Source organism: Solanum verrucosum, unplaced genomic scaffold (genome assembly GCF_900185275.1).
Source record: "Solanum verrucosum unplaced genomic scaffold, falcon-dt-bn FXZP01000306.1, whole genome shotgun sequence".
NCBI classification, from domain to species: domain Eukaryota; kingdom Viridiplantae; phylum Streptophyta; class Magnoliopsida; order Solanales; family Solanaceae; genus Solanum; species Solanum verrucosum.
Window position 1 is genome coordinate 467,875 of NW_026020398.1, and position 12,750 is coordinate 480,624.

The following is a 12,750-nucleotide window of genomic DNA, read 5'->3' on the forward strand; positions in this document are numbered from 1 at the left end:
GCGGTTCGGAAGGTAGCTTATTAAATATTAGCCCTGAAACTTGCGTATTATCAGTCCTAATAACAAATTGTTTTGGTAAAAGAAAAGTAGAAAATTTTCTGATTCCTCTAACAATTGCTAATAATTCTTTTTCATTTGTCGAATATCTTGTTTCGGCGTCATTAAAAGTACCACTTGTGTACCTGCAAATTTCATTTAAATCGGTTTGCAATAATGCTCCCCAATGGTAATCAGATGCATCAGTTTGTAAAACTAGATTATCATTATCTTCTGGTAATCTGAGTTTTGGCAATTTAGCGCATTCTTCTTTTAGATTCTTGATACATTGTGTGTGCTCTTCTGTCCATCCAAGTCTATTAGACTTTCTTATAAGTTTTTGTAAAATATTCCGTTTTTTAGCTAAATTCGGAATAAATCTCCTGCGTAATTTAAACAACCTAGAAATTTTTGAATTTCTTGTTTTGTTGTTAATTTATCAGGAAATTCTACTATCTTTTTAGATATGTGTGATTGGAGTTCAATTCCATTTTTTGAAATAATCATTCCTAAGAATTCTATTTCATTTTTATTTATATCAGCTTTTTTCTGACTTAACACAATTCCATTTTTAAAACAAATTTCTGAAAACTCTTTCAGATGTTTTAAATGTTCTTCATATGTTTTAGAACATATTAGAATATCATCTATGTAGACGATTAAAAATTCTTTTTCTAAGAATATTTTATCCATTTTCCTTTGGAATATTTGTGGTGCATTTTTTAGCCCAAAAGGCATGACCAACCACTCATAATGTCCGTTAGGAGTACTGAATGCAGTTAACTGTATTGAGTCTTCTGCCAGTTTTATTTGCCAAAATCCGCTTTTACAGTCAAATTTTGAAAAATATGTTTTTCCTTTTGCAAGGTTAATCAAATTATTTTTATTTGGGATAAAATATCCATCAAACAAACAATTTTTATTAAGTTCTTTGTAGTTTTTCACCATTCGAGCCTTTCCCCTTTTTATTTCAGCATGGTTTCTTACCATAAATGCTGGGCTACTATGAGGACTTTTACTCATTCTAATTAATTTTAAATTGAGTAATTCTTTAATTTGAATTTTAAATTCAATTTTGTCATCTTCATTGTAGAGCATAGGTTTTACTCTAATGATTATACTGGTATCTTTTAGAGTCAAAACTGCTCTTTCATGACTTTGTTCCCATTGTTCTAATGGATTTTCTCCATAAGATTTTTGTAAATTTTCTTTAATCTTTTCTAGATTAAGACACTTACAAGTAATTTTCCTTAGATTTTCTAAGTATTTTCTTTTAAAGATTCCATTATTTTTTTCAAGATTATATGGATTTTGTTTTCTTGGGACTTTTATGAAATGTCCACAAGGAGTTTTTAGGCTTATCATATAAAGTGTTTGATGATAATCCTGAAACTGTTGTATAAAATCATTTCCCAATAATAAATTTGTTTCCAGTTTATCATAAGCAAATAATTTATTTATAGAAACAATTTTTTATCCTAAAATTATTTCTACCTTTTCTTTTGATTTTGTAAGTTTTTCTTTATCTCCTGTGATTCCGATCATTGAGATGTTACTTTTATTCATGTCCCAATCTTTTATTAAAAAAGATTTTGCTAGACTTGCTTCAGATCCATTGTCTATTTGACAACACGTTGTTAGTTTTGTATCATAGAATGTTATTTCTATGAAAACAGATACTTTGAAAATTGTTTCTTTTGGCATTTATATTTTTGGTATGAAACAAGTTTCACTTTTATATAGCATTTCTATTCCATTTTTTTCCAATGCTATAATCTTCTAATTTATTTAGGAATAGATTTCCTAAGATTGATTCTTGATCACTTTCGTGATTTGTAATATAACAAGGAACTGTTATCCTTATGGTGTCTAGTTGTATTGGTAAGTCTACCATGTTTTTACAACTAAAGTTATTACCTTCAAAGGTTTTATAGGTATAATGTTCACCTTCGTAAATTGGTAGTCCATCTATTAGGATACTTTTTACATGGTTAGCTGTTGCTCCTGTTTGTATTAAGATTTCTTGATTTTTCCATTCTGTTCCATTAAAGATTCTTCCTTTTATTTTTGTTATATTTGGAGTTTCAATTTTTAAAGAATACCTGTTAGATATGCTTTTTCTAATTGAATTTCTTCCGTATTCTATTGAAAGTCTAGGGTTACTAGTACTTCCTATTTCCTGTGTTTTTCCAAATCGAATTTCATATTCATCTGGAATTTGAGCTTGTTGAATTTCTGCTTCAACTATTCTTGCAATTCCTGCACATTCTTGATCTATTTCGATCATTCCTTTGTTTTTATAAACTTTTCCATAATTTGAATTTGTAACTGTGTACAATGCTTGGTAGTATATACTCATTATATGATTACCTGGTTTGAATAGATCATTTCTTTTGATCTGAAAATGTAAACTTAATGCGTCATTAAAATCAGCATCTTTGAGTGATATACAATACTTTGGGTAGTAAGTAAATAGGAGTTTTGTATAGCCTAGGTTTCCCTCTACTATACCAAGATTTCCTTCTCTTGCATTTATGAACCTTTCATCTGATAGATTTATTACTATCGGACAGTTGATTCCTTCTTTAAAAGTCGATTTGACTAAAATTTGGATTCCTCCTAAATGAACATAGTTCATTTTCTTTCTTTTCCTTTCTGGAATTTTCCTAAGAATTTGATCTATCATTGGCTTTGTTAACAGGTTCAGTTTATGTTTTCCTATTGTTTGGGTAATTTCTATTACCTTCTCTATTTCTTGATATTCATGATAAGAAATTTTATCTCTTGCAAACATTCTTTGCATTCTGCTTAGTAGATTATCTTCTACTTTAAGATTCAATTTTAATCCTTGGATTTTTCTGAATGTTTCTCCATCAAAGGTTGCTTTTAAAGCATATCCTCGATGATCTTCTTCTGTTTCAAGGATTCGAACAGAATCATCTCTTTCTTGTATTTCTTTATTCATTTAGTCAGATTCTTCTGAACTGGTAGAAAATTCTTCATAGATTTCTTCAAAGAAATCTTCACTTTCTATAGATTTTATTGATTCGAGATCAGAATCAATTTCTATTCTATCTATTTTTGAGATTTTGACTCGTTTTTTGTTACATTCGTAACTTTTATGGCCTTCTTCGCCACAATTATAACACTTGCATTTATCTGCAGGTTTTGTTTTTGAAAATTCTTTTTTCTTTTTATAGTACTTTTTTCTTGGTATATATTTCTGTTTAGAGAATTTTTTTCTTTTTATTAACCCCCTTTTGAGTTGTTTTCTTTTTTTGTAAGGTCTATCACATCCCCATTGAGTTGATGCGTTTGTATCATTACAATAAATTTGTGTATTTATTCTTTTTGCTTTTCTTTGGATGTTATGAGACAATACAAAGTTGACCAAGTCTGTTTTTTAGGAAACTTATTCTCTGTCCTAGAGTATCTCCTTTTTTATTTTCTTTTTCATATTCTTCTCTGAAGTATTTTGCCCAGAAGCCTGGTAATTTTTTATAGTATTTTTCTAGATAAGGTACCATTTCCTTACTACTATCAAATATTTTATAGTAATATTCTTCGAATTCACAAGTGTACTCTTGAATATAACTCATTTTACATATTTGTAATTTTTCTAATTGCTCTTTTGCAATAGTTCTTATAACTTCTTTATTTTCTTTTATATTTCCTTGTCCACCAAAGAATTCATTGGCAATGTATTGCTTTAGGTTTTCTATACCTTCTTGTACTGAATTTTTTAACCCTTCTAAGGTTTCATTTTTTATTATTTTTTGAGCGTCTTCTGTTAATCCAGAAAACCAGTCATTTACTTTTCCTATGAAAGTATTTAACATGATGATGTATTTTTCTTCGTCTGTGTAATTTCCTTTTCCTAATAGGAAGTATAGGAGCATATTTTGAGACCATAGGTCTAAGCTATCTTCTGGATCTCTTTTACACTCGAGATCGAGAAATTGAGCTCCGATATCTCCTGTTGGAAGCCTATTTGGCATAAATTTTGATTTGTTATTATCGTGAAATTGTTTTGAAAATTCATTATTTTTCTTTGCTTTATTTGCAAAATTTCTATTGTCTTGTTCTGGCTCTTGCCATTCTTGTTTCATTGAAGTGGATGCTTCAAATTTTCCTTGGGGTCCTCCTGTTTCCCCTTTATTCATTAAAACTTTGAATTCATCTGAAAGATTAAGATCTTCCATAGAATAGACTAATTCTTCTAATTCATTCATCATTTTGTGTTTCTTTTTCCTTTGATTCTGATTCAGATTCTATTTCTTTAAAGGTTTTCTCTAGATTTGTCTCTAGATCATATAAATCTTTTTCTTTCATTTTTTGTTTTTCGAGGAAATTTTGGATTAAAATTTCATCCATACTTCCTTTTTGATAAGTACTTGCACTTGCCGATTTTTTGTTTAACAATTCCTTAATATATTTTTGACTCACTTTTTTGTCAAATTTTTCTGTTTTTTCTATTATATTTGTTATTCTTCCTGGAAGATTATCTTTAATATAGGTTACTTCTATTTCTATCATTTTTAACCGTAAGGTTAATTGTTTATTACTTTCTACTAGATCTTTTAGTAATTCTGAAATTTCTTTTAGACTCATTATTCTGAATAGTAATAATCAGAAGTATCCATCATATTAGTTTCACTATGAAAACTATATGAATTGTATATTAGTTCTTGTCTCTCTTCTTCTTTTTTAATTCTAAGAGTCTAGCAAAATCTTTTTTAATAAAAGATTGAATGCCAGGATTTGCAAGCATATTATCCTACTCTCAATTATATTTCAATTGAAAAAATTAAAGATTTTAACGTTAAGGCAATAGGAGTTGATAAGAAACTTCCCCACCTTAATAAAAAATGGATCCAAACAAGGAGAGTGTTAGGGATAAAAGCCTTATACGCTATTCTATAATTTGAATTTGTAACTGTGTACAATGCTTGGTAGTATATACTCATTATATGATTACCTGGTTTGAATAGATCATTTCTTTTGATCTGAAAATGTAAACTTAATGCGTCATTAAAATCAGCATCTTTGAGTGATATACAATGTAAGGGTTGTTGAATATTTTTCATTATGCAAGTAGCATGATTATGATATGCAATAGCTGTTTGTTTTTATCAATCATGATTAATCAAAATCAATATTATTTTAATTCCCTATAGATACTAAGTATTTTCCTTTATGTCTAAGTAAAGTATATATATATATATAATGAATTTCAAAACAAAATAAAATTTATGATAAATCTATTGAATTCGGTTTTGGGTTAAACATTAAAAAATCGGATAAATTATTGAGATGAAGGCATATGTACATTCGTTAGTTTTAAGAGTATACATAATATAATATACACAATTTAAAAAATTAACGGTTAGAGTATATACAATCTTAAAGTATAACAAAAAAATTAAATATATCTCTATTTCATATAGAACAATTTATCCATCGTTTGAAAAGTTTTTGACTCATAACTCAATTGTTAATCAAATGGTCCGAATATGCAATTATTGGCTAACGATTCCAATTACCTTTTGGAAATTTTATTCTCCTTTTTGAAAAATCACAGACAAATCAACCTATTTAATTTCTCTATTTATTTTTATTTGTTTATCCACATTGTTTGATACATTGGAAGAATTTTTGAATGATACATACATCGATGACATTGATTTTCTCATCATTGTGTTCATTGATACATGTTTTGACAATTTGAAGATAAGGGACAAAATAATTTTTTTGTTTAAAGCGACTAATTAAGATAAAACTATTGTTTTAATTTTTAAAATTTACACACGGAATATGAAGGGGGACAGTAAAAATTGAATTACACATAATATGCAGGGGACACTCACTGATACCACTATTTTGTAAATTATGAATTTTACAAGAATGAAACGAAGATTTGATTTTATAGTCGTTAACAAATATTTTATAGTTATATGATTTTTTTTTAATGGGAGACTATGATAGAAGATCTGAATTATGCTTAATGAATAAATAGAACTATAGAGGTTGGAGCATCATGCCAAGTTTTTATTATATTCTTTTAAATGGGAAATAATTTTGTTTCAATAAACTTTTGGATTTAAATGAAGTAAAATTCATTTAAAGTAGTTCGATATTCTAAAACTGAAACTTCTTTCGTTTTTAAAAAATCAATAAAATTGCCTCAAAATAGGGGGAAAAAAAGAAACTTAATTAATTTATTGGTAATTTGACTTCTTTATTTTATAATAACAAGGCTAGCTAGATTTTGTATTCTTCTCAATTGTGTATACCTTTTTTAGTTTTTCATTCGGTATTTGATATCTGATTTGGAGTTTAATTAATATAAATTTATACTGAGAAGTTTTTTTTTTTTATATTCAGTGCTTAAATCTGAAACCTCTATTTAAAGATGAATACATATTTATCTTTCCCCACTTAAAATGATATTTTTGTTTGCTACTGGTCCCTACACCTTCTTATTTGTTCCAAAGAAAGTATAACACATTATCACGTTTTATTTTTATTTTTTGGGGTGTAATGGGGGGACTAATTTGACAATTGCAGTTCAAACCCTACCTACCACACATTAAATAAATTTATGGTCCCAAAGATTTTAAAGTCTTAAATAAATATACAATGCAATTGTTTTCTGAATTCACGTAAATTCAATATTTTAAAGATAGATCTTATCCAAATAATATACACTTCACCAATAAAAAAGTACAAATAAAAGAAAAAAAAAGAAAAAGAAAGGGATATTAAAAAAAAAAAAAACTATGGTCCCCTATAAAATGTTTTTATTCATGAGTCATCTTGTTAATATATAGAACACACAAAAAATGTGATTTATAATTATAGGTACTTGATATTGATATATTGTTCATAGTTATTATGTCTTTCAATCATCCATGCATATACATACTCTTTATGTTATGATTTTTGCTCATTGAGATTCAATTATATTATTTTCTTAACTCCAAAATAAACGATATTTAAGTTAAAATCACCTTCGTTTAGTTTACTACTCTTGGCCTCTAGCCTTTTTTCAATGTTCAAAAAGTATTATATAATGCAACTCTTCTCATGTCAATATAATAAAAAAAATATTCTTTAAAATGTAAATTGAAGTTTGTATAATTTGAATCTCGTTTAGCTAAAATATCATTTGAGACAGAGAGCGTATTTAATGTCTTACATGACTACATGAGTATATATTTATATATGAAAGTTGTAACGGCCCATCTCGCTAGTGATGTTAGTCGCTTTTGGCTTATGCCTGCATGACTTTAAAACACGTCTTTAATTAGTAAGGACTGCTTTCTTATAAGTTATATATTCAACATCTTTCCTGTGTTTTTATCGATGTGAGACTTTTTGTCTTAAGTTGGGTGTCATATATATATATTATTTTATCTAATGACGGATCATCATAAGAAATATTTAATATGAACTATTTGATAAAAAATTAATAATAATTTCATAGCTGAATTTTTGAATTTTTATATAAAAAAAAGAAGCTATGGTCCCCTAATGTAATGTTCTTATATTTATGAGTCATTTTGTCATATACAGAACATATAAAAAATGTTTTATAATTGTAAGTATTTTTAATATTGATATATTGCTCCTAATTATTATGCCTTTCAATTTATTAAATTGCGTGTGAATCCAATATTTTCTATTAACCATGCATTTACTCTTTAGATATCTCTGATATTTTTATAAGTAATGGACACAATTATTTCTTTATTTTTTGTATACTTATAAGAAATTAATAAGAGGAATTTGGGTTAAAAAAATATTTTTATATATACAAGGACTAAAATAGAGCAACCCTCAAACTTAATGGTTACCAATTGGGTAAAAAAACATATACTAGTATATTTGGAAGTTTTTGGTACTGATTGAAAGAGAACCTATTTTATAAACTTTGTAAAATAATGAAAAAAGGATCAAACATATCTCTATTTTATATAGAGTTATTTTATTCTTCATTTGAAAAGTTTTCGACTCATAAATCTATCGTTAGTCAAATGGTCCAAATATGCAAATATTGGCTAACGACCCCCAATTCTCTTTTGGAAATTTTATTCTCCTTTATAAAAAAGCACAACTAAATCAACTACTATTTAATTCCTCTCTTTATTTTTATTTGTTCGTCCATAATTGTTGATACATGTACGAATTAGAATCGTTTGTTAAATTATATTTTTGACTGTTTTAAAGAACAGAGAGATACATTGGAAGATTTTTTGAATAATAAATACATCCATGATATTGATTTTCTCATCCTTATATTCATTGATACATGTTTGATGCAGTACTCCTTCATTTGTTGATATATATATATATTGTATTTTGAATGAGAAATACTATCAAGACTTTGTATTTCTTATTCAAAATACATCGATGACATTACATTAATCGAAATTCAGTATATTTATTATTCAAAAATTCAGCAAATTTGGCCAAATTTTCTCACTCTTGTATTCATTGATAAATGTACAAATCAGAAGTACTTACTAATATGTCTTTTTTACTTTTTAAATTTTGTGTAAGTCAAAATAAGACAAACAAATTGAAACAGACGAATTAAAGCACAATATATAAAAGGAATTAATTAAGGAGAGTACATTTAATGAAGCCACACTTATTTATTTCATTATATATATATAGTAAGAGTACATGGATACATTATAATCAACATACATGAACCCTAATTATTATTTTTTTCACATGTGGCTGCTTAATTACTTCAATAATCCATTAATTAACCAATCACAGGCATTGATACAGCATAATCCAAGATGTTTACAACAATACGAACTCGATTACAACTAAAATCAGCTGTGACTGGAGAACCATTCAATACTATCTCAACATCAGTTATGAATGAATTTTCCTTCTCAATTATTCCCTTAGCATACTGTGCTGGTACACCAATAAGTTCTGGCCACATTGGTTTTCCTACATATACACATAATTAATTATAATGAGAGAAAGAAAGAACAAGAATAATATACTTTATATGTGTTATAATAATAGCAAACATGGAGTTGATATTGAAGTGGGTAACCAGGACCTCTATCTGCTCTGATACCATATTGAAGTGTGTAACTATCTCATCTATTATTTTTTTGAAAATTGGGGCCGGAGTAGGGGATGGACTTGAGCCAAAGGTCTTTCGAAAATAATTTTTCTACCTTCATGACTTAGTGAGACTTCACTAGGTATGTTGTTGTGGGGGACAGGGGGAGGAGAAACGTGGGAAGAGATTATAAGGTGGGGAATCGAATCTTCACCAATAATGTGAAAGTTTATGCAATCAATCAACTAAATTATTAAAATTATTTCCTCGGAGTTGAATGATTTATATTTTGTTTGGTCAAATTTCTAGGAAGTCAAAAATGTTTTTAGCTATTATTACAAAGGCACATGTTTTAGAGAATCGAGGTGTTTGGCCAAGGTTTAAGAAAAAAAAATATGTGTTTTTTTGTAGTAGAAAAAAATGTTTTTTCAGCAGCTAATTTTTTTTTTCCCTTAAAAGGATTTTAGAACATTGACCAAGCACAAATTGTGTTCTAATATTAGAACATATATTTTTTTTAAATGATTAATATATATATATATATATATATATATATATATATATATATATAGCTTGATTTGATTTTTTTAGTAAAAATCGAACCAACTCAACCTATGTGCACACTTACTCATATATGATTGTGGCAAATATTGAATTAACCATGAAACTGATGTAATATAAGGAATTTGACTCATCTCCATTTTCTTAACTAATGTAATCATTGTTAAGAGGCTTGCTAAATTAAATTCAATTCAGATCTTTAAATTTTAAATATGAAAAGTATTACTCATTTAAATATGCATTTGAGAAAATGAATAGAAAATGTAATGGAAACGAGTCAAATCCCCAAATATAAGGAGCAAAAAGTAGGGAGAAATGACAAACCTTGGCATTCCAAGTTGGGCTTGGACTCATGAACAGATTTCAATTCCTTTAGAAGTTTGATGAATTCTAGCCCTTCACTTTGCGCATTGAAAGTTTCAAAGGCTGTAAAAAAAAAAACATTTCAATAGTAATTAGTGAAAATATTTTTTTTTTAATATTCAATATATTTTAACATGTTATTATAGTTAACCCCTTAATTATATTCTACCTCATTAATATGAACGGTTATTTATAATTATCTTTTAAAGTTATTATGCTAATATATAGTGTAACAATTCTTCTACATTATTATGTATAATGTATTTCTCATTTCAAGTTAGAATGTAAGAAAGTTATGATGTCTAGAAATCTCTGGCATAAGAAAGGGTAGAAGGAGATTCATTGGAACCGTGGTAGAACCAATATTTTCATTAAGGAAGTCAAAATACAAAGAAGCACATTGTATTTACAAGATTAAACTTTTTTTTATGTATAAATAGTAGATGGTGAATTCCTTGAAAATTCTTCTTTCCCGCCCACCCACCCACCCATTTACAACTCTAATAATAATCATGCATATATATATATAGAGAGAGAGAGAGAGCGGGGGGGGGGGGGGGGGCGGGGTACTAACAAGTTGCAAGAAGAAAGAAAACAATGATGTGAGCAAACTTTGCCTCCATTTTCTTATAGTTGTAAAGAGTAGAAGAAATTGAGTGAATTTGTAAGAGTGCATCACACAAATTTATAGGCAGATGTTGCCTTCATTGTAGTGAGGTACTACATACTAGTGGTCTCTAACCACATGTTGTACAATTTGAAGATACGGGACAAAATGGTCTTTTCCTTTAAAGCCACTAATTAGGATATAACTATTATTTTTAATTTACACACAAAATATAAAGGGGACAGTGAAATTGAATTTACACGTCGTAGGTGAGGGACATCCACAGATATCACTATTTATAATTTATGAATTTGACAAGAAAGAAACATGAAATTTGATTTTATAATCGGTTATAAATATTTTCTAGTTATATGATTTTTTTTAAAGAAAACATGGAAGAACAATAAATTCATAAAATACATGGTGGAGATCTTTGTAAGCATAATCTTTTCATTCAAATTGTAAGTGCACTAGGAGATAATTTTCCTCCATAGAAATTGGAAATATAAAGGTTGGAGCATCATGTCGAGTTTTTTTAATTATTTTTTAAATGAAGGAAAATCCATTAAAGTAGTTTCAAATTCTAGAAGAAAATAAATTGAGAAATTTTTTATATTCAAGGCTCAAACTCAAAATTTCGAGTAAATTTCTTAGATAATCACTTAAGTTTGAAAATTTGCCCTACAATACACTTTTATTTCTTTAAGACCACAATATCATCAAATTCTATTTTCCTCAAAATATACTCTTCTCTCCTAGTGATATGTCATGCCACATTATTTTAAAAAAAAAAACATTTTTTCTTAACAATACAATAAAAAGTTGTTTAATGTTTCTATAAACAACTTTTTTTAGGTATTCAATTAAATATGTACATATTCTTGAATTTTATAAAAGGTAATCAAATTTTAAATTAAAATTAACTAATATTTATTATTTATTTTTTTATATATTTTTAAAATTTGATTACCTTTTATAAAATTCAAGAATGCGTAAATATTTAAATTAATATCTAAAAGAAGTTGCTTATAAAAACGTTAAACAGGCTTTTATTGTATTGTTTAAAAACTTTTTGTTAAAAAAAATAAAATAATGTGAAATGTCATCCCATTAAAAGAGAGGAATATATGTCACGATCCGGACCATCGTGATTGGCACCCACACTAACCCTCCGGTGGGAGAACCATTACTACAACCCAACTAACAACTTAACTAAAAACTAAGGCATTTAAAGATACGAAAGCAGGTTCAAATGGAAATAAAAATGGAGTCCCCATAAACTTCAAAGGTTTAAACAATTAACTAACCAAACTAATGCGGAAATTCAACCTCTAGAACCTGAGAGTCATTGTACCTAAACTCTATGAACGATAAGTCTAAGAACAAGGGGTACAACCCCGAAACTAAACAAACACCTTTAACAAATAGTCTGAGTCCGAATAGAGTGGACTTAAACAAAAAAGATCCACGGAAGCCTAAAAGAACTGGCTCACCCTTGAATCCGGTCACTCTCAATAGTCACCTAACTGAGGTCTAACAATAGCCGCCTGAAGATGCCCTGTACTCAACAAAGAACAATCAAGTGTAGTATCAGTACACAACCACAATGTACTGGTAGGATCACGCAACTATGCTAATAAATGAAACACACGCAAGTAAGCACAACATTATAAAACAAACATATATCAAACATATACAATATTAGTCATCTTTTCAGGATCAATGTAACATTCCACGTTCTCAACAATACACATTGATTATCAATTTAGAGCAACCAACAATCTTTCAATCTCAATCATCATTAGATATGAACGTAATCATCACAAGTAGATACACAACACAATTCAATGGTCCTCTCACGGAAACCAATTCAATGGTTCTCTCATGGAACTCAAACTCAAACTGTTAGTATACCGATTCGTGGTACCCTGTCACACCCCAAATTCGGATGTGATGGCACATGTCCATTTCCCACCGGACACGTCAGCCTAACCCAACCACAACAATAGAGAAGTAGAAATACGAGAATAAAAGATAATAAATAAGCGGAAGACTTTAATTGAGACTCAACACTACCCAGAATTTGGTTGTC

General features: G+C 28.1%; 3 protein-coding genes across 4 annotated transcripts in view; all 3 read right to left on the reverse strand.

Moving 5' to 3' along the window:
- LOC125839606 (proteinase inhibitor I-B-like) overlaps positions 1–12,750 on the reverse strand; it is a 164,599-nt gene that overhangs the window by 53,214 nt on the left and 98,635 nt on the right. The window lies entirely within an intron of this gene.
- LOC125839611 (proteinase inhibitor 1-like) lies at positions 8,674–10,703 on the reverse strand. The gene is made up of 3 exons (XM_049518606.1): positions 10,626–10,703; positions 10,013–10,114; positions 8,674–9,006 (listed from the first exon to the last, which is right to left on the reverse strand). Exons 1-3 carry the CDS (start codon positions 10,672–10,674, stop codon positions 8,810–8,812), a joined length of 348 nt encoding a protein of 115 aa, XP_049374563.1. The 5' UTR covers positions 10,675–10,703; the 3' UTR covers positions 8,674–8,809.
- Positions 8,767–12,750, reverse strand: part of LOC125839616 (wound-induced proteinase inhibitor 1-like) — a 31,613-nt gene continuing 27,629 nt past the window's right edge. Inside the window, exon 5 of the mRNA XM_049518613.1 lies at positions 8,767–8,796. The gene's annotated coding sequence lies outside the window, so the exon portion shown is untranslated. The remainder of the gene's footprint in view (positions 8,797–12,750) is intronic.